Source organism: Montipora foliosa, chromosome 6 (genome assembly GCF_036669935.1).
Source record: "Montipora foliosa isolate CH-2021 chromosome 6, ASM3666993v2, whole genome shotgun sequence".
NCBI classification, from domain to species: Eukaryota; Metazoa; Cnidaria; class Anthozoa; order Scleractinia; family Acroporidae; genus Montipora; species Montipora foliosa.
The window spans coordinates 36,347,522-36,374,969 of NC_090874.1; the positions used below are offsets into that span (position 1 = coordinate 36,347,522).

Genomic DNA, 27,448 nt, shown 5'->3' on the forward strand with positions numbered 1-27,448 from the left:
CGCAACTGGAGGTTCAAACAGCTTATTTGAGTAAGCTATCAGTGAAAAATCGTGTCCTTTTTTTCCGGAGAATGGTTGTGCGATACAAAATAAGGAATTATCGTCCTGAATGATGTTCAATCACTTGCCGCAAAGGATGTTAGAGAAACTCTGAGAAATCTCATTATAAATCGACGGGAAGAGGTCTATAGTTCCCTTTCTAGTCTTTACTTAAAAAACAAAAAAAGAAACTGAAGTGTTCAAACACTTCAAGTGTTTCGTCACAATCCTATATTATTCATTTCTTTTCTCAGAACAATATTTCCCACTTTTTGCCCACAATCTTTCATTAGCATATATCATATATGTCATTCATGCGTAAAGTTCATTACATACCATGACATTGTTAGGAACGCCTATTAAAATCGTCAAAAGTGTTTTTTTTTTCTGAAGCGTGCTTAAACAAAAACTCTTCTGATAATCAAACTTGCATAATGAAGTTCGCTTCTGAGACGGGAGTGTATTATCGGCTTTCATTTTGAGCAAGTCTAGTCTTTTATACGTAATTTTTGTCTGGTTGTACGAAAGCTGATATTTCTCTATCGTGCAAGATCATCTGATTGAAATGGAAACATCGAAAGTACTGCAGACTGTTGTTCCAAAGAGGCTACACAATGAAAGTCCTTGAGTTACTGTTTGATCTTTCTAAGGTAAGCACTTTGTTACGGAACAAGTCCATGCAGGGTTATTCAAATAAGAAACGAATCGAACACTAGCGTTGGTTCTTTTGCATTCAAATTAGCTTAACACGTCAATTATGTCTAATAAAACGGCATTTTCTCAGTTGATGTCATTTAAATCAGTATTCGTGTATGAAGTTTACACGTAACAATGCTTTCACCTTTTATCAACATCAGCTTGTAAAAGACCTCGTGGTTTTGTTATGGAGAGCAATCGGCAAGTATACCCTGCGGGAACTCTTAAAGACGACATGGGAAACAACAACAACAACAACAACACCGAAATAACACCATCACTAAGTGATTTTGAACTCCGACAAATTAAAGAGGAGCTGGGGATGATGGATAGCGGCGGAGAGTTTGATAATTTCAGTCTACCTCTGCCCTCTATCTGCGTCGACGGTGACCCAGACTTTGAAACGCCGTTTGATTTGCCTCTTTCAGAGGATGAGCGCGCATTGTTGGAACGATGTACAATCGGTTCCCCGCGGCGATTTTCAGATTCACCGAGCATATGTTCAACATCTTTAGATGAATTGGCCGACAACTTGATTAAGGACTTAGAAGACATGGATTCGGGCGATGAAACGTGTTTTGAGAGCGATCTATTTGAAAGGAATTCTTCTGAAATCCCTTCTTCCCGAAAAGGGGGTGATTTTAAAACCATGACATTGTCTAGTGATGTGAAAAATTGGGCTAGTTTTGATCAACCTGAAGATGGCTCTATTGTTGGATCGTCTCAGTCGAGTGAAGACGAAAGTAAGAATTACAAACAAGTGAATCAGGACGGTGTCTTTGCTATCGCGATTTCCGCTCAGAGGAACAGAAACGTGGCCACAGGTTCGAGCCTAGCCTCATCATCATCACCAAGCACTTCATTATCCGAGAAAAGATCTCGCTCACCTTCGTTTGACTCCGTCTCGCTAGCGGTCCCAATCAACTCCGGACCACTAATCACGGATGTTCAAATTCCACAACACAACTTTTTCGTTGTGGTGGCTATCGACTTTGGAACAACCTACAGCGGCTATGCTTTTGCATTCACCCGTGATCGTGAAAGTGTGCATATGATGAGAAGATGGGAAGGAGGCGATCCCGGGGTTACGAACCAAAAAACACCCACAACTTTGCTTTTAAAGCCCGATGGAAGTTTCCATTCTTTTGGCTTCGGCGCGCGAGATTTCTATCATGACTTGGAGCCGGACGACGCCAAAAAATGGATGTACTTTGAGAAGTTTAAGATGGCTTTGCATTCAGAAAAGGTACTGGATAAAAATTATTTTTTTTATAAATTTTACTCTGTTATTTATATATTTGATTTATGCTTAAAGAGAGATCTTAGTTCTTGAAACTCCTCAAAACGTTTTCGGGTCGAATTTATGAAACGACAACCGATGATCTGCTCCCCGTAACATGTTCCCAAGATAAGAATTAAGATACAAAAAAAAAGTAATTGAAAGATTTCATGCCTAAAACCAATGCCTTCGTTCATTTTGCACTCGAAATGCATTTAAAATTCTTCAAGGCTTTCGAGTAACGCACATCGAATAATGAAGATCCCACACCAAACTATTTTGGACCAATTTTAAGATTATATGAAATAAAAGGACGTGAAGTGAGATCGATCTAAATTGCCTTCGGAAGCCTGATAAACAAGTTAAATTTTTACTGCCATTCCACGCGTTGCATGAATTCAAAAAGCAATATACGTCTTTGTTACTGCGTGCAAGCACCAATCACACTGAACCGTATATGGTGCGTTGTATTCGGTGAATGACAATGACTGTTGACGTTTATTATATAAAATAATTATGTGAAGTGACCAATCTCGACCCCAGAGCTCTTCTCTTGACTGAGGGAGAGAAGAGCTCTGGGAAACCCTGAAACAAAGCGTCTTCTCATTGGTTTTCGTGAAGAACAATCAAAAGCGTCTCTAATTGGTGCATTCATGTTAGCACGAGGAGTGAGCAGGCGCCGTAAGATTCAAATAGCCAAATTTTGGCTATGAGAACCCTACGGCGCATGTTCTCCTACATAGAGTTTCCCAGAGCCTTGGGTCGATCCGAGGCTCTGGTGACGAGAATGTGAAGTGACTGGCTAAGAATTCGGAAAGTCGCAAACCAACCAAACCCTTTTTGACTCGAACGGAAGTTTTTTTTTTTTTTACTAGAAACGGATAATGCGTCTGGATGATTTTGGGTAATTTATTTTAATGTCCCTTTTAGTCATTTAATTCGACCTGTATAAAGACGGGCGAGAAGCGCGTTATGCGTATACACGAAGGAAATCTTTTTTTGTATCTTCAAAGACACATTCAATAAATTGCCTCGAGTCGTCCAGACACATTATGCGTCTCTACCACCAATACGGCCAACATCACAGAGAAGTTATCGCCTGTTTTATGTGATAAGTGGAAATAGTAGTTTGAGGATGAGCGCAGCTGAGCGCAGCTCTGTTACTTAAGCAAGATTTCGAGTGCTCAATATTAATAGTAAAAAAAATACTGATAAAAAATAACATCACGAAAACCGCAATCAAATTAAATGTAAACTTTCCTCGCTGTTAATTGAATATCTATTTAGAATCAGGGATATTGACCCAACTGTTCATATCAAGAGTTTGTGAAATATGTTTTTGCCTTATAGAATCTTCACAAAGATATAGAAATCAAAGCTGCTAACGGAAAGTCAATAAGAGCTGTGACTGTCTTTGCGCATGCACTTAAATTCTTCAAGGATCATGTGTTGGATGAACTGTCTGACCAATCAGCAACCAAGATCCTGGAGGAAGATATTCAATGGGTTCTCACCGTACCGGCCATCTGGAAGGCGCCTGCCAAACAGTTTATGAGGACAGCGGCTTATGAGGTTAGCTCAGTGGTCGTTTGTCGGATCAAATAGCTAACGTTTGTTTGTTTTTCTCACCGATCCGCCAGCTGAATGGGCATTTCTGTTTTTCCTTAGCCTTCCAATGCAAACGTGAATTCCTGGCTGTCATGCATTTCGATTTACGAAATGGCTTCAATTTTTTCTTCACGAAAACATACCTGCCAACCCCCAGAGTACAAAAATCTGGAGACATCTAAAAATCTTTGCATTGTAAGAATGTCATTTTCGACAGTATCTGAATACTCTCCGAAAATCACCCGAAGCCCTTCCGAATGTTCCCGACGTTTCTCGGTTAGAACAGCAATTGCTATTGTTCCCATAACCGCACCAACTTTCTACCACGTATTGAGCAATTTGATTGGCTGATTTCTGACCAATTACGGTACTTGTTAAATATAGCCTATATCAATTTGATCGCTCCGTTTTAAGCCGCGGCTACACGAGCGATTTTTGTCTCGCGCCGGTGATGCGATCTTTTTCAGATTTTGTCGCGTTGCCTGCGCGCCAGGGTGGCTACACTTGTGACAAATTTTGGCGGAGAAAAAAAGGCTGCGCGAATCGCATACTTCAAGAGACCTGGGCACTATAACAGACATTCTTACTTTCATTTCATTGGCTAAATACTCTTTAGTCGCGTTGCAAGTGCGGGCCAAAAGTTGCAGGGTGGCTAGACCGGCAACTATCTCTGCGATTTTGTCGCGAAAGTTTCAACTCTGGCGACTCTTTTCTTGCGATTTTTTCACCTGTCGCGTCGCCAGTTCAAGGGTGGCTACACGTGTGATTGGCGACGCGACAAAGTTTGAAAAAATCGCATCACCAGCTCGAGCAAAAGATCGCTCGCGTAGCCGCGGCTTTACGTTTTCCGAACCAGAACAGCTCAAATGAGAGAACTAGAATCCAGTTCTTGTTTTATTTTCCTTTTTGACATCTCAAAGATAACGAAATTAATGAACAAATGTTGAAAAGGCCATGGTAGGTATTTCCCGGGAGATTTGGTGCTCTAACCGGGAGACCGGGAGATTTGATGAAAAACTTGGAGACTCCCGGGAAAACCGGGAGAGTTGGCAGGTACGCGAAAAGCAAAGGGGCTTTGAGGTATTATTCTCAGGCTGTAAATCTGTATCATTCATGTAGGATTTCTTTACTGGTCTAGGGCAAAAATGGCGTTTAAAAATAGACTTTCTACAATGTCTTCCGTTTGTAGGTGAAATATGGATTTAGTGGTTCCATTGTCCGAGATCAGAAAAGCTTTAAGCAGGTCAAAGTTATGATCATTTTCTTGAACTGATGGCCATCCAAGTTCCTAGTGGAAACTGAGATATGACAAAAAAAAAATAATAGCTTTTTGAAGGCATATCATTCGCGAGGACTGGCCATGGTTTTGAAAATACGTTTATTTACCTTAATTAATTGCATGATGAATTTGAACTGGAACAAGAAATGTGCATCGTGACCTACAATCAATGACTTTCTTATACAGTCATACATTACATATATTATATGTAAATATTTCTCTTTGCGCTAATCATTCGAATTCCCCTCCTCCTTCTTTGTCGTATAGTTTTGCTCCAATTCTTGTTACGCAAAAGGTAAGTGATTCTGCAGTTTCAAATGTTCATTATTCCATTTAAACAAATACAAACCTTCATTTTCTCTGTCAATAATTTTTACCAAAGAAATACTGGCCCTTAAAACAAAGCCACTTAAGTATTTTAGAAGCCAAGGATTGTAATACCCGTGGTAAAATTACCGCTTGAAATTGTTTCAAATCTGAAAAAATACATGACAGGATCAAGATTACAATGTCGAAAGAAACAATTAAAAGAATAATCACTATTAACTTCACTAGCATCAGTTGCACAGAGTTGGTAGTGTGCCCTCTAGTTTAGTTTTAAGTTTCAACGCAATGTTGTAAAAGTTTCTATATTAATTATACATGTATAGCTGATAGTTAATCCGAAATTGTTAGCATAGCTATTATTCTTTAATTCTTTAAAACTGTCCAGTTTAGGATACATTTGGATAGTTTCTGATAGGGTTTTCCTCTAAAAACAGGCAAACTGTCCGATTTAGAAAATACGGGACAGTTTGTCTAAGCCAATGAAATCCCAGAAAATACAATAGGTAATAGAAACTAGCCAATCAGCACAAAGCATAGCGTCAGCTCTGTAGTAGTTGACAATGGCGCAGTTTAGCCACGAAGATTTGCCAATTTTTCCATTTCTCAGGACTTTTTCTGCGATATCACTGCAAATGAGAGATTTCCTACGTTGCCAGAAGAAGGTCTTACCAACCTGAGAAGCAAAAACCAAAACTAAAACACCTCCAAGAGTACAAAAACTTGGCTAAATGTTTTCAGAATCGAAGATGCAGCGTAACGAAGCTAGAAAGTTGGAAGATATTCCTCGTCATGATCTAGATGCAGTTCTTTGAAGTTTTTTCGCTGAAATTAGAAAAAAGGACGCGGTCACGAATACGATACAGAACGTTTGGCTTTCATGCAGTGCTAGTTGGACCGTTATTTTAAAAAAATGTGGCAGAAACTACAGTATTTTGCGAGATCGTGAATTTGCAAATTCACTGAGGCAACAACTTGAACCGAACGCAGGGTTACGAAAAGCGAAAAAATGTCTCGTGCTTTAAGCGAAGCAGACGGAGAATTCCTCTGGAGTTGAGGTAATATTTTGGAAATAGGAATAATTCACAATATTTTAGTTTGCCTTTCTTAATAAGGATAATAGCTTGACTGAGTAATGCCCAATTACAACTGACTATCGATATAATTAATAGGGAACAGGACTACATGCTTGTCCAATTTGGAAATAATTGGATTCAATGGGCCATTTCCGAGTTGCTGTTTGTCTCGGTCTCGAAGTGAGTCTTGGTGCTCAACTATTGTAAGGGAAATGAGTTTGATTTGCATACGAATACGCAACTCACTTCCATTTGAATGGTTGTGCACCAGGACTCGCTTTGAAAGTGAGGCATGCAGCAACTCGGAATTGGGCTATTGGACTCGTCCAATTTTGGCAGTCCTCAGAATTTTTCTCATCCAATTATTTCCAAATTGGACAGCATGTAGTCCTATTACATATACAAAGCATATCCTCACCTAGTGGAGTAAATACAATTTTTATATATTTCCATTACAAAAAAAGCTGTTAGATTCAGAAAAAAACCGAAAATGTGATGTAAGAACAACTGATTATTAGTTGATTACTTTGTACAAGAAAAAAATAATAAGAGCAAGGTTTTCGCAAGCGCCTTCATTGTTCGTCATCGTTCGTAATTCTTGGTCTAGAACAAACGAACTTCATCAATTGTACCACCAAAACTAATTAGCCATACTTGTTGAACCTGAACATTCTCCATGCAAATGTTACAAAATTTGACGGTTGCGATGTGTTGTGACGAGAACATGGTCACTCCGTGTTTTCAGTTCAGGCTAGAAATGGTTTGCAAATTCCTTCCTCTAAACCAATAAATAACAACGGAGCCAGTTCAGTGTTTCAACGCGTGGCCAATGCTGAATATACGATATCGCCAAATTCCATGTGCGTATGATTCTGGAGATTTGCGTGAAGTTTAAAGTTTCCAAATCAAGGTTCAATTAAAATCGCCTTTAATTGCTGCTGCAGAGTTTTTAACGTAGGTATGTGGGAAGTTACCATCGGAGAATAACTTTTTTAGAAGGTAAATTTCGCCAGCAACAACCATGCCAATGGAAACGAATGCAACACACTCGAGCACTACCATGGCGCAGCGTAAACCCAAGTATTTGGCTTTGAATAGAAATTAAAACCAGTGAGGATTATTGCTGATTCACAGTGATGTTTAGTTCAATTCCCCAAGTTGGTGTTCGATATTTAATATGCGGGTTGGACTCAGTCCGAGATGAAACCTCGATCGTGCGATAATACCACATAAATCATCAAATTCATATGTCACGTCTCAGCAGTCATTTCGCACTGAGATAAATTCTCACCATTGGCAATTTGCTTCGGGCAAAATGCGAGGAAGAGTTGAAAAAGAGCTTGTATTTTGTACTTGAGCACTAAATGATTTTTTTCTAAATTATGGCCGTCATATTGGTGGACGAAAACAAAAGATCTCTCATTAGCTCCTTTTGTTTATCTGCCAGCAATTGTACATTGTTGCATTGTTATGTGTCTCTGGAGATTGGTTGCAAACTACCGATAAGAACGACGAATATATTGGGCTTAATACAAATTTATTTAGGTGTAAATTATCACCGTATATATTAAATTGAATAGAATACATAGATTTCCCAAACCAAATTAACGAAAACATGAAGTTTCAAAGAAATATGTTATAAAACGAGCGAACCACAAACATTTGAAATTTCGATGTTTCTAAGGGTGCGTTCGATTGACCGTATTCCGGAATAGGAATACATGGAATACAAGTTGGAAACCCTTCGTTTTTGCAGAGATTCACATTAAAATTGTCAAACATGTGCTAAAATGCTATTTTAAACATATTTTTATCATCCTTACAGCTTCGAAAGAAGCTAAGAATGTGCACTGCTGTAGGTTCGCCGATTACCATGCCGCATGCATAGACCGGAATTTTTGAGAGTTTGTCTTTCGCTTCGTTCACTGTTTTCACCATAAAACTGTGACTTTTCAATATTTGTTTTGGGCAAATTCGCAACGAGGAATAAATTCTGGAAAGTACCTCTTACTAGGTTTTAAGTTTAGTTTTAAGATATCTAATAAGCTTACCCGAGGGGAATTTCTGAATTGACTTGAAAACAAATCATTCGCTGATGGTGAAAACGTTTCCTGTATTTATACAATTGTGCTTAAATGAATTCCTCTTATTGCATTTCACACTATGGAGAGGAGTTCAACCTGTAACAACCTGTTATAGCCAAATTAACAAATGTTGTCTTGGAACAATCTAAATATTACTGTCTCTCCTGATTAACTGTTTGAAATAGTTAAGGTAAAATCCTTGATTTCCTCTTCCAAGGAACCCTGGATAAAAATGTTCGCGTAGAAACTACTTCAGGGTGAAATTGTTCAGTTTTTATCTCCACCGTTTCAGTCATTGTAGGTCCATTTTGTTATTTTGTGGAAGTTATTAACGCTAAGGCCTCTCCGCGTGAGATGAAGAATGGTCCGTGGTTCATAAAAGGTACTTGTTCGCCCTTGCAAATTTTCCTCAAGATGAAGGCTTCTATTCCTACAACTGCTACAATTGTGACTGACACAAATATCTCCACGAACACCATTGCGTTTCACTTTCGCTCTTCCTCTAAACAATAATTGCCTTCAGTTATGTTAAAGACTTTTAGGACACTTTGTCACAGAGTACACTTGTTAATGACGTGATATTAGTTCAAGTTATTGAATTTTTGCGGTTGCAAATAAGCCAGAATTTATTCCACCTGCGCTACCATCGGCTAAGCAAGCATGATTAAAGTTGCTTGAAAAGAGAAAAATAAAATAAGATTACTCAAATAAACAGATCTTTATTATTTGTTTCCGCAGGGGTTCCGCGTTTCCAACTGTAAGTTGAATCCCTCAATATATATACATATGTCTTTTTTCATTTGAATCAGCTTTTGAAAATAAAAATTCTCAGTAGTGAGAAAGAGCGAGAATACGGTATTACACAGTTTGATATAGGATGTTTAAACGCCGGAGATACAACTTGTCGTAACCTAGCCGTTTGCATCAGGCTAATGATCAGAATGAGTTCAGTTTATTTTGCAACTAATTACGGTGAGAATGGCGAGTAAACAATGGATCGAGAATATTGACAAGTTTAGCGAAAGTTGTCATCAAGAGAACTTTTTATGCCCTGCAAGGTATAAAACTTTACAAGTTTCCGTTGCAAACGACATGAAAACATTAACATTCACGTGTAATTCTTAAATTACGGATAAAACTGAAATCAGTTTTGCAGAGCAAATGCATGGGTATATACAGCAACATTAACATTTAAAAGGAATCCTAATGGTTTAGTTTGGCTGTGTGATACTTTTAGGGAAATATGAAATGTGAAGGATTTATCAAAATTAACTTGTCCACTGACGTTCCTAACACCAAAGTCATGATTATTTTAAGGGTATCTAGTTTCCAATTTCCGTTACTTACCAAATAAAATGGTTACTATTCCTGTGTTGGGGTTTGGTCGTCTTTTTAAAAGACACTGAATTGTTATGAATTCGGATTCTTTAGTTGAATATGTAACAGAAAGACTAATTTCAAATCAGAAACCCATGCCCCTAAAGGGCGCCCCAAAATTTATTAAGTGAATTTTTCATTTCATCCAAAATATGAACATATTTATATTTCCCAAAGCAGGAGGAATTAATTTATTTATTTAAAGTTACCGTCGTAGTCAAACACAAATTCAAACTCGTAAGTTGACGTTGGTCTTACAGAATTGCTTTTTACCAAAACTATTCGGTCGCCCTGAAGTTAGGTCTAGATTTCTTCCCCTTGATATCGTCACAATCCACCAGTATAGGCTTATTCACAATTCAAGGGCTAGAGCCAGTAAACCAAACTGAAAACTAAGATACTCCGCAGGCCGAACAACCGTTAAAGCGAGGGAAGAATGTGCCAGTGACAGTCAGCCTACTTCAAATCAGAATGTTTTATTACATACCCCGTCCTTTTCCCCTCGTTTGTAATCAAATAATTTACAGCCATTTAACTTTACTTTACATTGTATCTATCACTGCCTAGCTATGCCAGTTAATCATTTTGATGCTTTCCTTGGAAGTTGCAAGTTCCGAGAGAGAAATCCATTATATTTCAGAGAGTCTTTCCTATCACCCACTTTCCGTTCCGGTTATTCAAATCTCCTCATTCCAAGTTCAGCAATGACCTGAATTTCAGCTCAAACTTTTGTTCTCTGAAGAAAGTTACATAAGGACTGTGAAAATATTCTTCACTTCAAAATCCTCACAGCAGGTAGGATCCATCCCCCGCCAAATGATACTTTGAGTTAATATGAACGCGGTAGGATTTTCCTTCACACAATTTCTTGAGCATGTAAACATCTAGCAATGTCAATGCTGTAAATGTTCCCACAACAACTAACTCCACAACAAACATTTTGCTACGCGTTGAACTGTCTCCAGTGCTCGTTTTTCGCTAACTTATGAAAAGACGCGCCGGCGTGTTTGAGTAGAATAAACTCGACTGTTGTTAATTCGATAATTAGTAAACATGTATGCAGATTGAAGGACAACGTTTTAACTCATGCTTGGTAAGAATCCAAACAGGTGGATCAGTAAGACTTGACAATTAAAGATGTTACTCTCAATAGAATGGCAACTTGAAAACCAAATTATATTACATGTAGTTCCAGAACAAAAACTATATAAAACTATAAATCCTAAGATCTACTTTTTTTAATCTTTCTTTATAGACATCAGCAGTTGAACTTGAAAAGTTCCGTTTTAAACTCTTGCATGCAAGATATTTAACTTTCTTTATAAAAGCTATAATCTTACATTTTAGCAAAGGAATACAAATGACAAATTAAAGTAAGACATAACTCTTGTCGCAAAAGTTGTTCCTCAAAATCTACCTTTTTTTGAAAAAAAGTAAGCCATAAGTTTATCTATCTATATAGTACATATTCTAAATCAGTACTGCATTTGGAGTTTCCACAAAATTTAATCTGTTTAATCTAGATTAATGTTAATCTGTCTAATCTGGATTATATATACTCCGGCTCAGAGTTTATGCAAAGATAAATTGCGTCCATTCATTTTGAACGTTCCAGGAATTCCCATTGAACAGCTCGAGGTACGTTTTTCTGCAGACTCGGAGGAATAAAGAAACAGCTATGTCTCAGTTTTTCAGCTTCGGACGCCACCGGACTATAATAAATAATAGTTTCTTTTCTGTGTAAAAACCAAGCTGTTTAAGTTAAAATCATCTTGCAAAGACGTAATAAGGAATTGTGACAGGATATACTGGCCGTTCGTCTTCTTCGTCTCCTTGAGGTTGTCCAAAACACTGCTTCAACAAATATATATCCAATATGCTGAGACCAGCCACGATTACGCCAAGAAATACAGCAGTGACCACCATATCTCTTGATTTAAGGATATCTCATTTTTTAGCTCTTCGTCGAAGAGGGCATATTAGCACGTTTCATACGTTCAGCAATCTTTGAAGTTTTTGTTTACAAGATTGGCTTGTGTCCAAAACATTTTTTGCCACCTGTAAGAGTTTTTAAAAAATGCAAATTTATCAGTGTTATTCTGTCCTGTCTAAATGTTTCTAAACTCCTGACACCTTCCAGTCCAGATTCTGATATTATACTCAGCTTTTTGCCTGGCTTCATTTTTATGCTCAGCCTAACAAGAATTGAGTTTAGTTCAAAAGGAAATACATGACACTACTCTACATGTTATGCATTCCCTGAAAAATATTGGACAGCATGCTAATCATAGCTGTTGAATGTATAGTTGCTTTCGCGCGATCATGTTTTTCTTAGGTGGTCTTCAATTTTTGGCACAACTCTTCCCGTGTATTATGTTACACATAACTGTTTCTGTCATTCTTACTCCCCTCACGTCGTCTCCAATAGCATTGGTCATTCCCATGCGATAGATGAAAAGCAAACTGTCCTTAGATTTGTTTTTGATAATGATGCCAATATTTTTTTACATTTGTGCTGTGAAGAGTCGAAAATAACTTTATACTTTAATACTGTTTATTCTTGCACAAAACATGGCAAGGTTAGAAATACAGCTTTAAGTACCTTTCAAGTTGTCTTCGTTCGTTCCAAAGTCGGCTCCACCATGCACTCTTTGCAGAATATTCCAAATGAATGGCGCCTTTCATAAGGGCTTCCTGACGCTTTTGTGTTAATTTCCATTGGCTCCTTCCTATGTGCCCCGAGCTTCAAGTTTTTTCATATCATCATTGTTGCTTCGAAGTGTCTGTCATGCAAGGTCATTGATTAAGAGTGCTTGGTCAATTTTTTCCATCGCTTCTCAGATTGAATGTCACAAGCGTCCGGCCATTTCAGAGCCATCTTAAAACCTTACAAATTGCTTGATACAAGTGTTTTGTGCACATCCATAATTAATATTGTCAAAAATGGCCTCCATTCCCTCGAACTGTTGGATACAGTCCTAGTTTCACTAACAGATGTGATTGGACATTTGGTATTTGTGTCTCTCTCGCAGCCCGCAGCACAAACTTCCAACGAAGTAGAGATGAAATATCACTGTTCCAGTTACAAGAAGAGCAATCAAAAGAATGCCAACAGCAAGCATTTTCCTCGAGAAAGACTAAAAGATTCCCCGAAAAATAAAAAGAGATTTTGTTGCCATTTAAGCAAACGCTATTCAGATGGTTCGATGTGCTTATCTCTCAGCTGACAACCATGTCGCTAACTATGTCCTGTTAACATTTTCCTTTGAGAAGCGGAATAACGTCTCTCTATGGACTGTAACCTAACACTGAGGAAACAGGCTTCGTGAAGTGTCGTCCTGATGAGCATCCAGCCGGTTATCACAGCTCTACTATATATTTAAAAATCGGACATGTTATCTATCTTGTGATAAATACAAGGGAAACAACATTTAGTACTTAGTCAATTCTGTTTGGTTTAATTATGCAAAGTTCTGGAAATCGTTTACTTATTCAACAGCAACAGCTAATTTACATGGCTATTGCTACGTGTTAAAGAAACAAATGCATAAGAAGCCGTGCAGTATGATTTTCTTTCAAGAAACAACAGGACGTCCAAACCTATACTAACAGATTCTCATTTCACACGGCCGTGACGAAATCGATCAAAGAATGTTTTGAGCATAATTTAACGTAGAAGATCTAATAATGTGTTTCAATGTGTGAAAACAAAGTGTGGAGTCGAACTTCCATTGACTGGATCCTAGAGCATGGTCGTAGTTTCTAGGCAGCCACAAAACTGGCCGTGGAACTTTCCATTGTCCTACCATACTCCTAGAAACTGAAATGCCAACTGGCGGTGGTAGAAAACTAGTCTAACTCACGAGTGTCCTGTGGTTATGACACGAAAAAGTATCCGAACTTGTACTCGTAAGGTCATACATTCGACACCTTTTTGGAACTCTCAGATATGTCTCGAACATGAGTTCATAGATAATTGATCACTTTGTTCATTTACGTACACCATGCAGAATTACGATTCACTAACCTTGTAATTGTTGTGTACTGTAATCATCAAAGATGTGATAATGGTTTGAATTATAGCTAAATTAATCATCCATTTCAGGGGCGGATCCCCTGGGGATTTTTTGGATTTTGACTGTCTGAAATCCCCTTCTAACTCTCTAAAGTCCCCTTTCCCCTTCACTAGGCAATATCCTGTCTGATTAAATTTTAATCGATCACACAGGATATTGAAAGGTTACGTTTTTACAAACACAGGATATTGGCTAGTCTCATCCTCCTTGGGTGAAGTGAAGTGGAAAATAACACGGCCAGACGGCCAGAGCGTGTCTGTGTTCCAAAATTGACGAAAACATTGCTCAGGCCATTTTCGAGGTTTCAACTTGGAAATTATCTTTCATTAAAAAAATAAATGTATACTTTTTATGAAAAATCCGACCGATTTCCGTAAAACGGTGGAAACTGATATGGATCTGCCCCTGCATTTTCCTTCTTGATGTCACACAAATGATTCTGCTAGTTTCAGTCTTCGTCCATCTGTGAAATAGGGGAACCGGGGTAAAGAGCATGAAGGACATACCGAACACCTTATTACATGAATCATCGTTCACCTCAGGGGTCATATTATTTTGTACTTCAAAAATTTGTAGAACCACAAATTCTTTAACTAGCAGTTCTTCAGTTTGTATGCTATCAAGTCTATTCTCAAAGTTAAAGTATCTTTTCGCATTCATTTATAAACTTGAAATGTTCGCTTTTTCTTTCAATAGCCCTTTTCACGGTTAGTTTTTCTCCTTTGGGAGGCGCGGTGGCCTCATGGTCAGTGCGCTCGCCACCGGAGCGAGTGGTCCGGGTTTGGGGTCTGGCCGGGGACATTGTGTTGTGTTCTTGGGCAAGACACTTCACTCTCACGGTGCCTCTTTCCACCCAGGTGTATAAATAAGGACAGGTGAATTTTATGCTGGGAGTAACCCTGGGATGGACTAGCATCCCATCCAGGGCGGTCTCCCTCGCAGCCGTTTTTTGGAGACTACATCCAGGGGAGAGTAGAAATACTCCTAGTCGCTTTATGCTACGAAATCGGGGTTAGGCCCCGGCGTATTGGGCCACTTGGCTCGTAAGCAGATTTTTCTCTTTTACGTTACAATATAATCTAGCATGTTTGTAAGGCACTTTCTGGCTGTTTTTTAGCTTTAACACGAAATTGCTTCGCATCCATGTTAGCTTACTTTGTAATGCAAATGACCGTGAAAAGGGCTATTGCCCAGAATCATTTATGTCTCTTCGTCTTTTCCGCAACCCTCAATTTTTGATTTACCCACCTGCATAATTTGTTAATATATAGATTAAACCAAGCCTAAAAAGCGGAGCTCTCGTGTTATTTATTCTTACAGTAAGTTAGCCTTGCTTGAACCTGCGATCCAATCGAAAACCAGTACCTAGTCAGCGGTCAACTTTAAACTTGAGCACGCGATATGATGACGTGTACCGGTCGGCGGATACCTTATTTTGACAGTTGTCAATTAACCATAACAAAGATGTCAAACATCAAAGACGTTCCCACCAAAAAACGAACCAAGATTGCATTATGTCTTGCCTCGGTAGACTTCCCCTCAATGCGATTCGGCCATTTCTATTAATATTGCTGTTATCACGTTGGTACTGAATTTGATGATGAGCCCGTTCCACTTCTCATCACCGTATGTAAATTAATGAACGTTACTGAAAATGGCAAATGACCCGGCTGTTTCTTTTCTTCTCTTTACTTCTGACGGTTATTTTATTTAAACAAAGAGTTTTAGCAACTCGTAGAATAGTTCAAGTTCAACTTCAGCGCATTTTGCCCCAAAAATTGTTCCCCCCCCCCCCCTGTGTGTGAGGGGAGTAGGGATGGCCTAGTCGTTATAGCACTCGCCTTCCAACAATGTTTCCCGGATTCGATTCCGGACTCGTGGCCAAATATTTGTTAAGTTTGTTGTTGGTTCTTTACTCTGCTCCGAGAGGTTTTTTCTCTGGTTTTCATCTTTCCTCAAAAACCGAGATATATAATTTCCAATTTGATCGGATACAGGGCCTCCCTGAAAACCACTTTCAGGTGAGTGTAGCTTCCTGGGTAAATAACACGATTAGTTTAGTTGTGTTTACCAGTTGAAGAGTAACAGAAATTCAATTGACGCCCTCTTTTCATTTTCACAGGCAGGCCTAATCACACCACACACACCAGACCGCCTTCTCATTGCCTTGGAACCGGAAGCTGCATCGATTTATTGCCGGAAGTTGCGCTTGAGGGACTGTATGTGGGCTGAAGAAGCAAAAAGGCGTTCGACTATGTCCTTGAAAATGGACGCTCTCGTCGGAGATGATTTTCAAGGTTTGTAGTGTTCCTCTTGTGGACCGTTCAGTTGTAGGTTCGTAAATGTTGAATTTTTACGTGTCCCATACTCTTTTTAAAAAGTCAAGGAAAATAGACCACGTGAAAGATCAAAATAAATGATAGTTAATTAATGACTAGTATAATTAATTATTATATGACTCGGTCTCGCAATATCAAAGATTTTTTTTCTTATGTGTTTTATCCCATCAGAAACTCATAAGGGTTGAAACGTGTAACGGGCCCTTGTGTGCTGGGAAACAAGCTTCTGAATATTCGATTTGCTAAGTACCATATTTGGAACAACAAGAGAGAAACATTCAACCAATCAGTTTGCAAGAAAACCGTGACGCAATGCCACCAATGTTTTCGCGCGAAATTAACTGGAGCGAGGGGTTTCCAAATATGGTACTTAGCACTGAATATTCGGAAGCTCTGAACGCACGTTACACGTTTCAACCCTTATAGGTTTTTGATCCCATATAATAAATCCTTTATTGACCAAGCTTGTTCGGTCAAGATGGCTGGATATTGTCTTCGTTCTTTTTATTGCGTGTTTATGGACCGAGACGATAAACACGGAAATAAAGAACCTTGGCCAATATCCAGCCATCTTGACCTCACGCTTGGTCAATAATCCATATATATTCCTGTATTTATATATTTTACTGCTTATAGAAGTAATAAACTACTTGAAGGATGCATGATGCAATGTATTGAGAATCATCAACAACTTGAAGAAGTTCACTTGTCGATAAAGTTTTGTTGCGATGGTTTATTTTTGGCATGATAATACATAAAAGAGCTCTCCGATATAAATTTTATTGTATCTGAAGAAGACACCGTGTCCAGAATTGCACGCGGATTTTAATAAGCGCCACGAAGTATCCCCTTGTTCTTCTCGCCAATTTCAACATCACTCGTGTAATTAACGTCCCAAAATGCCCCCAAATGCTGCCCCTCGGGTAATGATATACAGCTGCATTTACCCTGACCTAAAAATAACGCTAACCTTTATCCTTATCTTATTGTTGGAAGTAGGTAGCAAAGGCTTGGACACACAGGGACACTTCGTGTTGGATGTCAAAATTCGGTCTGCATATAATTAGGTGCATTTCCGGTCTTAAGTGCGAAGAAGGCTGGCTTGGCTCTCAAAATATAGCACAAATTTAAATTAGCTCTACCTAGTTGTTTGCATTTCTCTTCTTTGTACGCCGCACTGCAGGCCGGAGTCATCAAACGGTCCATTGAAGGGGATAAAATTCTTTCAGCGTCTGTTCCTTGAACAAAAAAATAAATTTAAGGATGTCTAAAGCAGAAAATAATGCAATGTATTTTGAAGACACAGGAACGCCCGAAAGAGAAGGAATTTGGGGGGGGTGGGGAGGGGGGGAAGAGGAGGGGGTGAGAAGCACCATCTCCTCGTGTCTTGTATCTGAGTTGTGACGCATGTATCCTGTTATTTCCACAGAAAACACACGGTACCTTGTGGTGGACTGCGGAGGTGGCACAGTGGACCTTACGGTACATGAATTAGACTCACAGACTGGTACCTTAGCTGAACTGCACAGGGGTACAGGAGGTGCTTGCGGGGCCACGGGCGTGGATGAGCAATTTGAACTTCTACTTAAGAAGATTTTTGGCAAAGATTTTGTTGAACAATTCAAGAATAAGCGGCCGGCAGGTTGGGTGGACTTGATGATAGCTTTTGAAGCTAAAAAAAGGACTGCGAGTCGAAACAAGACAAATCCCTTAAATATCTCAATGCCTTATTCATTCATTGATTATTACAAAAAACACAAGGGATCCAGTATTGAATCAGCTGTAAAGAAGTTTGGAAATGCGAACGTGAAATGGTCTTCACAGGGAATGCTGCGAATCGCTCCTGAGACTATGAAAGAGCTGTTCGATCCAGTGATAAATCAAATTATTGAACACATAGCTAATTTAGCAAGCAAAGAAGATATAAGGGGCTTAAACTTTCTTTTCCTTGTTGGAGGTTTTGCGGAGTCTCCATTGCTTCAAAGTGCGGTCCATGAGGCGTTTGACTCAAAATTGAAGGTTATTATTCCGCAAGAAGTTGGCCTAACAATACTCCGAGGTGCTGTACTATTCGGAATGGATCCCACTGTCGTGCGGGTTCGGAGGGCGGCGATGACTTACGGAGTCGGAGTCCTCAATCGATTCATCGCTGGCACGCATCCGACGCACAAACTCGTCAAAAAGTCGGGTACCGAATGGTGTACGGACGTGTTTGACAAGTTTGTAACTTGTGATCAACCCATAAAGTTAGGTGAAAGTGTAACAAGACGTTACGCTCCCGCTAAAGCAGGGAAGACATCGACAGTTATCACAATTTACTCTACAGAGGCAGAAAATGTGAAGTTTGTAACTGACGAGGGTGTTAAAAAGTGTGGCCAGTTATTCCTGGAAATCCCACAAATGGACGATTATGATCTCAAGAAACCAAGAGAACTGAAAACTTGTATGATATTTGGCGATACCGAGATTCGAGTCACGGCTGTTGATACTTTGTCCGGCAAAGAAGCAAAGGCAAGCATCAATTTCTTGTCGGGATAAGGAAGAAACATAGGAAAAGCAATGCGTGCAGAACCAATTTCAGCCTTTGATCCGTCCAGTAACTCCGAGTGGAGATACTTCCTTAAAAACATGCCTTAAAAACAATTGAACCTCCCTACTTTTATGACATATTTTTGTAAAAGAGAGAACTAAAATGACTTACTTTTTCCAGGTATATCTTGAGTGCGAAAACCATAGCTACCACTTCTCCCTCTACTATCTGTGCTGAAAAAGCGATAAGAGAACCAGGAAGAACTTGTATCGGACTGTCCTGCCGAAATGAAACTTATACCGATTTCATGGAAAACAAAAATAAGACGCAAACAGCGGTGCCGAACGGGTTTTCTGACCCCTATAAATGTGCATCCAAGGTGATTGCTTTGGGCGCACATTATGCGTCCAAAGCAAGCATCATGCGTCCACGGTGTACGCATTATGTGTTTTGTGCCCGTCTTTATTGCTGTCACAGTGAGTGATCCTGAAGCGAACGAACAAGGCAGCTCTCTAATCAGGAGAAGAACACATTTTTCTTCGAAACGCAAGGGAATGTGTTCAAAGGCGCAATGAATTGTGGTTATGCGCGAATGCAGGAATAAAGATGCGCAGCATGATCATTAGAACCTACTCTGTTCTTCATTTCTCACCTCTTATCCTCAAACCAGGGATAATTTCACTGTCACGCGACAAAAAATAAATTCGAAATCGTTCAATGAAAAATGCAAAGAACTTGGAATGTTGTAGGAAAGAAATCTTTTAACCACCTCTCCAATTCTTAGGTCTGTGTGGTACATTGTTTCTGAGTTATTTGTCGAAGCGTTTCACGATACTTTATTGCCTGTTTTCACTGTCACACCATCATAAAAACCATTCAACAAATGAAGTCAAGGATCAAAGAGATAGAAGAAGATAAATATTCAAACAGTCTCGCAAAGTTACAGGTCTGTGCGATTTTTCGTGCGGGAGATATTCGAAGAAATGTTTTACTCAAATTTATAAGGCTTTGTATGGAGACGCCATGTTTGTTAGCATTATTATTGCTAATAATCTCTGATAGAATCTGGTTTTCATTGGTTCCGGGCAACAACCAGTTGTCTAAGGAAACCAAGACGCGCTCTTCATTGTACTTTCCTCTCCTGCCTACATTTCCAGCACTTTGCTGAGAATCCTTGCCGATCCCAAAAGTACAGATCTATTATTATTATTATTATTATTATTATTATTATTATTATTTAGAATCACGTTTACGTATCGGCGCTTCACATAAAATGGAGTGAAGCTTGGGATTTTAGCTTTGCGTGACCCAAGGCAACTCGGAATTGATTCTGTTAATCTCTAGTATTTAGTTTACAAAAAACAAAAACACTCTTAAACATTGTAGAAAAATTCGCTGTCTAAAATGAAAATCCTTGCCTGTCTAATTCTGCGAGTTTCGATGAAGCTGTTTTGTGAGTCAACGAGTTCATGAAGAAAATTGCGGTAAGGGGTCAGTTAGAATCGACCTGTAACCATGAAACCTCATTCTTTGTTGTTTGACTTACTGAAAAATGGTTTTGGGGTTCTTTCCCCCCCCAACAACTTGTTGTGTAGAAGTTGTGTCCCAAATCATGGGACCTCAAATCAAATCCAATCATGACAAAGTGCAAATATGAAAAGCCAAAGTATTAAGATATTTTTGTTATTAAGACAGATAAATCAATATAGTCATTTTTTTCTAAAAGTCTTTGGAGTAGGATATTGTGGATTTTAATTTTAAAATTATTATTGGATAGATGGCGAATTTCACGTGGTAAACTATTCCAAATTTTTACACCATTTCTTGAAAAGGGTTTAATTTGTTTGTCAAGTCTTAAGGGTTTAACAAAATAGTCACCTCTTGAAGATGACCTTGTTTTATATGAAAGAACTTGCTTTAGAAATAAATAAATTAGCAATATAAGGAGGTGATAAGTTGTTAGATATGTCATGCATCAGAACAGCAACTGATTTTAAGTACGGAAAATCGAGAGGGAGAAAACGAGAAGAAAGAAAGTAGGGCATAGCATGAGATTTGTAGTCACCAAATTACATCAGGCGGAGGACACGTTTTTGGAGAGTAAGAATTTTGTTCCTGTGAGTCTTGGCGGCTCGGCCCCACGCGACTATGCCATGCAATAGACGACGCTGGATAGAGCGAGTTTCAATCGACCGTCGTAAAACCAAAACCAAAGTAAATACTTTGGCCAATCAAAAAGGACGGAGACAATTCAGTAAACCAATCAAAACTCTAAGTAATTACACGTAGCCGACACAAAGCGCAGGAAAATGTGCACGCGCGAGTCACAATTGGTTTTGGTTTCACTTCTGATTGGTTGAAAAAAAAATGGCGCGAGAACTTTGAACCAATCACTGAGTGAAGTAAATGCAAAACCTAAGCAATTCGCTAATTACCTTCGACACTCAATTGAAAACCGCTCTAAGTGAGATCAGTTGCGGATCCAGGATTTTGAAATGGAGGGTGAATTTTTGTAATAATGTAATAGAACCAAAGCCTGGTTGAGGTGTTTGAGGTCTGTGCAAGAAGGAGGGCTCAGAAAAAGGGGGTTGAAAATTCACCCATTTCACCTCCCCTGGATCCGCGCCTGGAGATTTATATGTGATGTAAAGTAGCTAGGGATATGAAATGTCTTAATTTAGCAATTATGCCAATTGTTTTAACTATTTTTGAAGCTAAGTGGACAATATGTTTAAAGATAGCTTCTTGGCGGTTAACCAGTCATAGACGTTAGAACGGTTCAGCATTAACTATGCCAGGTTTCACGTGACTTAAGATTTCTGTCAGCATATAGCATATGAGTGTCATCAACAAATAGACAAAAGTTCAGTTGGTCAGCACTATTAATATATCATTTATATAAATAAAAAAAAGCAGAGGTCCCAGTACCGACCACTGAGGGACTCCTGACAAAATTGTTTCCTCGTTAGAAGTATTTTTAGCATCAATTTGTGTTACTTGCCGACGACCCAGTAAATATGAAGAAAACCAGTCATTTATTATTCGTCGCACTCCATAATGCCGGATGCAATTTACTTAGTAATATTCCGTGATCTACAGTGTCAAAGGCCTTTCGTTGTTCTATAAAAATTCCACATGAGTACAATTCTCACCCATGTTAGTTACAATTTGATTAATTATGTCCAAAAGAGCATGTTCAGTGGATCTTTTTTCGCGAAAACCATACTGTGAATCATGAAGGATATCATTTTTTTTTCATAAATACGGTTAAAAACAGAAAGCAATATTGGCCTATAAGGGAACTGGTCAAAACTATTATACTCGAACAGACCCACCTTTGGGGTCTGGGGGTTCTCAAAGGCACCAACTATCTTCGAATTTATCACATGATCATTACCGACATTTTATTGGCTTTTAAATTTGAGTTGAACACAGGAATATTCAGCTAGCAAGAGTCGGCATTACTAGACAAACACGAAAAGTGAGGTTTGAATCTCACTGTAATTTTTTACTGCTGGATAGAGGGGTGGCTATGCAATATAGACACCATCTTTTGACGTTAAGCAAGGGGGGTGCAGGCAGACGCCACCATCTATTTTGTGGTTTGGTGGGTCCTGTTCGAGTGTAGTAGTTTTGACCACTTCCCTAATTATTACATGGATCTGATTCGTCATCACTTCTATATTTAGGGATTACTTCAGTAAGCTTAATTTTGGAAGAATATACGTTATTTTTGAGTGATTTGTTGTGAGAAAGGATAAAGATTGGCTAATAATATGTTTAGCCGATCTTAGAATGCGAGAGGGAAAAGAATATAGTCCGTACCTTTATTTATTGGCGTGGTCATAATCTCAAGTTCTACAATGTGTATCAGGAGCGAGACAGGGTTGAAAAAGAATGAACTAGCAAATTTCAACTTTGGTAAATATTCTATGAATTGTTTAGGTGGATTTGACATCTTACAAGCCAAATTGTATCCTATGGATGAAAAATACTTATTCATTATGTCAGGAAAGTGAGAAGGATTGTTTGATACTTGATTGGTCCGAGGACATTTGAGGGCGTTTATATCCTTACGGGCTTTTTAGTATTACTGAAATTTTCCTGAAAATACTTGCGGAAATACCTTTTCTTGCTAATTCGCGTAAGCATCGAAACTTTATTGCGGTAGATCTTATAGGAGGCAGTTTCACTAGAACAATAAGGATTGTTTAACCGTTGTTTTTTACTTTTATCGATCTCCTGATTCCCTTTGTTATCCAAGGTTTTGCTAATCTCTTTGTCTTACGCTTTGAAATTGGTTTTGAAGGAACATGCTTATCAAGGAGGTTGTTCAGTTTATTATAAAACGAAAAGAAAGATTTTGTAAAGCCTATTAACGTCAAATGTTCTCGAGACTATTCCAATCAAGTCAATTCGAGATAAATCTCACAAAAAATTCGTCTATGAATAATTAGAGTAGTCACGGACTAGCTTTTTCTTTCTTAGATGATCATAGAGTTTTTTAGGAGAAATGAGAAAACAGAATTGCGAAAAGTGGTCTGTTAGATCCGAGATTATGTTACCGCTTATTATGTTATACTTGGAGTGATGTTTTATCACTTTACAGGAACATCTAGCTTTCATTTGGGTGTCAAAAAGATTGCTAGTTTACGGTCTTGTTGATCTGTGAAAAAATTAAGGAATGTTACATTCGCTCACTTTGGTTGGTTGGCCGCATCGTTCAATGATGCTCTCAATGTGACTGCGCGATGCAGTTATGAGCTATGCTGTCAGTCGATATTTGACTCTGTGGCTGCGTGATGCAGCTCGAGTCAAATACCCACATTTCACCCTTGCTCACCATGGAGTCTCCAGTAGCTCAGTGGTTAGAGCATCCGTACTAGATCACGGAGGGCTGTGGGTTCGAATCCCAACTGGGGCTCGGATTTTTCCGAGTTCCCATTGGGTTCAATAATTATTGTAACACCTTTCATTTAATATGTGTGTTAAACATTCTCTCACAATGTTATTTTAAAATTGAAAATTACGGAGCTGTAAGGACGTAAATTGTCCTTTTTCTAGAATGAATGAATTTAAACTGCACTGAAAATCTTGTGCAGACTATGAAGTAACCATCCCATTCGTTTCCTTACAAGCAATCCTTGTTTGTATTTAACCATCCAATCCTTTCCATCTTAAAGTTTTCTGTCAAGAGACCATAAATAATATTATTTATGACACTAGAATACATGGTATATTGCTTGATTTTCCTGGACATGATTCTCAGTCTTGATTTCAAATTATTGCAATAAATATTGATGCCTCTCTGTGTGGTCACAATCTTCTAAGAGAAGTGGCCTACTCAATCAAAGTTAGGTATGTCTTCAAATGAATATCCTCTGTAGCCCTTCCAAGCATAATAGGCTATTCTGACATGATAAAATCCTGGGATGAACATAAGCGAACCCAGAATCAACAATGGATATGTACGATCTGCATACTGCAAAACAGAAAAAAAAGATTTTTGTTGGAGGGACATGTTATTCTGAAAGTGAGCTACAGGTGTGGATATTCCTGTCTAGGATAATAAAAATTTCAGACCAGGTAGATCATTATAGACTGTATTCACAATTCTGTAACCAATCGGAGCATTGCTCCAAGAGCTCTATTGTTTTTTAGCCAATCAGAGTTAAGTCCAGATTCTGGACTACGGGAAGACAACTCGTTAAGAAATGGTATCAGGCGTACCTTTTCGCACCATGACTAAAGAAAAGTATGCCTGATTGCAGGTTACGTCCAAATTAGCCCTTTTTCCCTTGTTCTTATTAAAACTTAAAATTCAAAACAATATTTAACCTTGAACAAGGCATCAAGGGCTAATTTGCAATTAAATAAAAGAATACTAAAACAGTGGGCATTTTGGAATAAGGTGCACCTGGTTAACTAAGGTTGGAATCAGTAAATAAAAGTAAATAACAAAACCAACATTTCAATAAAATATGCTAAAGAATCCTAGCTATCTAGAGTTGCACATTCATATAAATGAGCACCATTACCTTAACATCAAAATATCCAGTGAAGAGCAAGGATCCAACAATAAGTAACACTGTTCCAACAGAGAATAGGAATATTGCCAAAAATATGGCTTTCCATGGTATCTTTGGGGGTGGTTTGATAAACTGAAATCAACAAAAAGAAGATAGTATAGAAGCCCTCCTGCTAATATTGGCATTTTTTTACAGATACAAATGGGAACAAATGGTCAAGGTACAGACAGAATTTATGATGACCTCATGACTGTAATGAATAAAGGGGGAAGGTTGAGATATTGAGCATTAACTGCTACTTTACTATATGTTTATAATGCCATAGACTTAATTACAAAAGTGGCTGTGTTACCAGGCTTAATTAATTAAATTTAGCAAAGCTGTCAGTGACCTTGTTTTCATACCAGCTTCTTTGCTTTTCTTTGTAATTGCAAATTTGCTGACTTCACAACACGATTTATAAACATAAAAGCTGTAGGATCTACATTAATCAAGCAGCCTCACTCCCATTCATGGACTCTTCACGTATTATCTTGCCCAGTACTAATTAATGCTCAACAGACCTTGTAACTTCCATTCAACCTTACTCTGTTTGGAGCAGAAATGGAGTATTAGCTCCAAAATGACAGGATTCTTTTAAATAAACCCGTAGTATAAATCATAAGCCTCTTATTGCTACTGTATGGCTGATTGCCTGTGGGTAAGCAAAATGGCTTCCCTCTCTAAATAAAGTAAATTTTTGGCTGCTAGACTCTGTCTGGCCACAGCTGGTGTATGCACTACAATCGCAGATGGCACATCATGATGGTCATTCAATTCAATTTGTCCCATGTGCATGTTTAAGCTCTTGAGTGAACATCTCCTAAAACTGAATGCATTATCATGGCAATTCACAGTCTGGTGCAATCCATAATGCAATGCGCTTGTAGTGCATAGACCTCCTGGTCTGGCCATGGCTTATGTTCGTGTCAAACCCTCCTCGTGACATTGACACTTTATGTTTACCTCCCATGTAGACATTCTTAGGGCTTCGCCACACATTCGTTTGTGGATTACAGACCAATCAGACGCTGTTTCCCAGTTTTGGGTAAACTCGTGTTTGTATGGCATTCTTTCGCAGCATGTGATTGGCTATGTACAAAACAATTAGTTGATGCTGATTGGTTTCTTCAAATAGTGGGCAAAAAGCCGTTGAACGGAAGTGGTTTTTCGTTTCAGCAGAAGTTAGCTGGGGAGGAACGCGTGACGAAGGCGTAAGAACGTCTGCGCGCCCGAGAGGCTACAAGATACACTTAATGTATGGTCCCGAGGGGAAACAGTTAGTTTTGTTTTCCCGAGAGTCCTGATGTTTCCTCAGATGAAGTAGAGGGAAAACAAAACTAACTAGTTTCCCGAGGGACCAGACATTAAGTGCTTTGTTGTATATTTAGACTTTTCCGTCAGCAATCGCAGCAAAACATCCGGAGCGGGCAACAACTGTGGAATTGTATCCCGATCAGGATACATTTGAATTTGATCAGGGGCACGTGACCAAGAACCAACCAATCACAGTGCTCATTTTGTTGAGTGAAAGGCTAGGTATATAACAATGACCTTTGACTTTAGCTGTCCCACTTTCCAAGAACCCCACAAGAAGAAAACCAGCTACTAAGACACGTGGCCCTAGAAAACTAGCTTGGATCGTTTAAGGAAAAAAATTCTATAATTTATTATTAGTCAATATATTTGTTATAACCTTTTACCATTTAAAAGGATTCGTAATACAGCCACAAACCTGAGCGTCGATGTATCCATCGTCATTTGAAATCTTTTTATATTTCACTTTACTTCTAATCATTGTTGTTGGCATTCTCAACGTAAACTTACTTCATTTCCATTCACAGAAGTCCTTCAAAAATTATATCAAACCTGAAAGGCTGAACAAAAACATGGTAGATCCTTTGTAACCTCGCAAACGCATTTCGATATTGAGAATGGGTACGAAAGTTTTCAAGGCGTTCACATACCGGTAATTCATGTATCAAAACACAACAAATTATGAAAAGTACAGGAAAAAAAGGCCTTAAATAACCGTTGAAAAGACCGGTTTTTGTCCCAAATACTTAATGCTAGCCCTGACGGAAAAAATCCTTTGCGGAATAGGTTATTTCCGCTATGGTTGCCATGGTTTCAATGTAAGCAGATGAGTTGAGCCCGCAGTTTTTATTGCTTCCATGGCCTTTGATATTGTGGAGTGATCATCGTGAACGAATGTTGTCTTGATAACTTGTTTGTTCAAAGCAAAACAGAAATGGATGGTCAATGTCTGTCCGTTACCGTGGTGGAAAAAGTAACCAAGTTAGACACACTTGGTGGTTACGTTTTCCTGGTTTTTCTCTTAAGCCTCGTTGTTGGATTTATTCTTGGGTTACTCTTGGCGCGCTATATATTGCGCGAATTAGAGGTATTTTTTTTAAATGAGCTTATGAAACAACATAGAACTCGAATAGGAGTGACTGCTCTACAACCTGTGACCTTTGACAACTTTAAATAACGAGTTAGGATAGAATGAGATGTTTTCTTTACAGGTGTCTTTAAAACAGTGCAATAGACGAGTTCACGCTCTTGAGTGCATCATGGGTAATCAGGGCAGAGGAATTCAAAGGTTTGTAAGGAAGTTCAAAACGATGAAAAGTATTCATGATATGCAATTTTGGTTTTTTTATTTTCCAA

At 38.7% G+C, this 27,448-nt stretch overlaps 3 protein-coding genes and 1 long non-coding RNA gene across 5 annotated transcripts in view; 2 read left to right on the forward strand and 2 right to left on the reverse strand.

The window, feature by feature from the left end:
* The first annotated feature begins 392 nt into the window (after window positions 1-392).
* Window positions 393-19,326, forward strand: LOC138007238 (heat shock 70 kDa protein 12A-like). Its single transcript, XM_068854031.1, has 5 exons — window positions 393-689; window positions 897-1,981; window positions 3,365-3,586; window positions 15,961-16,135; window positions 17,607-19,326. The coding sequence occupies exons 2-5, from the start codon at window positions 923-925 to the stop codon at window positions 18,713-18,715; spliced, it is 2,565 nt and encodes an 854-aa protein (XP_068710132.1). The 5' UTR covers window positions 393-689; window positions 897-922; the 3' UTR covers window positions 18,716-19,326.
* On the reverse strand, window positions 4,982-14,248 carry LOC138007240 (uncharacterized). Its single transcript, XR_011124017.1, has 2 exons — window positions 12,365-14,248; window positions 4,982-11,820 (listed from the first exon to the last, which is right to left on the reverse strand). It is a non-coding gene; the product is annotated as an uncharacterized lncRNA (long non-coding RNA).
* Window positions 19,327-21,723: 2,397 nt separating the features above from the next.
* On the reverse strand, window positions 21,724-26,876 carry LOC138007239 (transmembrane protein 230-like). 2 transcript variants are annotated; one of them, XM_068854035.1, is made up of 4 exons: window positions 26,743-26,876; window positions 26,511-26,652; window positions 24,746-24,868; window positions 21,724-24,189 (listed from the first exon to the last, which is right to left on the reverse strand). In XM_068854035.1, the coding sequence occupies exons 2-4, from the start codon at window positions 26,583-26,585 to the stop codon at window positions 24,052-24,054; spliced, it is 336 nt and encodes a 111-aa protein (XP_068710136.1). In that variant the 5' UTR covers window positions 26,586-26,652; window positions 26,743-26,876; the 3' UTR covers window positions 21,724-24,051. The 2 variants fall into 2 exon arrangements, with proteins under 2 accessions (XP_068710136.1, XP_068710135.1); XM_068854034.1 differs by having other exon boundaries at window positions 26,511-26,869.
* Window positions 26,877-26,944: 68 nt separating this feature from the next.
* Window positions 26,945-27,448, forward strand: part of LOC138007241 (golgin subfamily A member 6-like protein 26) — a 32,834-nt gene continuing 32,330 nt past the window's right edge. The window contains exon 1 of the mRNA XM_068854036.1: window positions 26,945-27,179. Coding sequence (XP_068710137.1) covers window positions 27,027-27,179 — 153 coding nt within the window. The 5' untranslated portion in view covers window positions 26,945-27,026. The remainder of the gene's footprint in view (window positions 27,180-27,448) is intronic.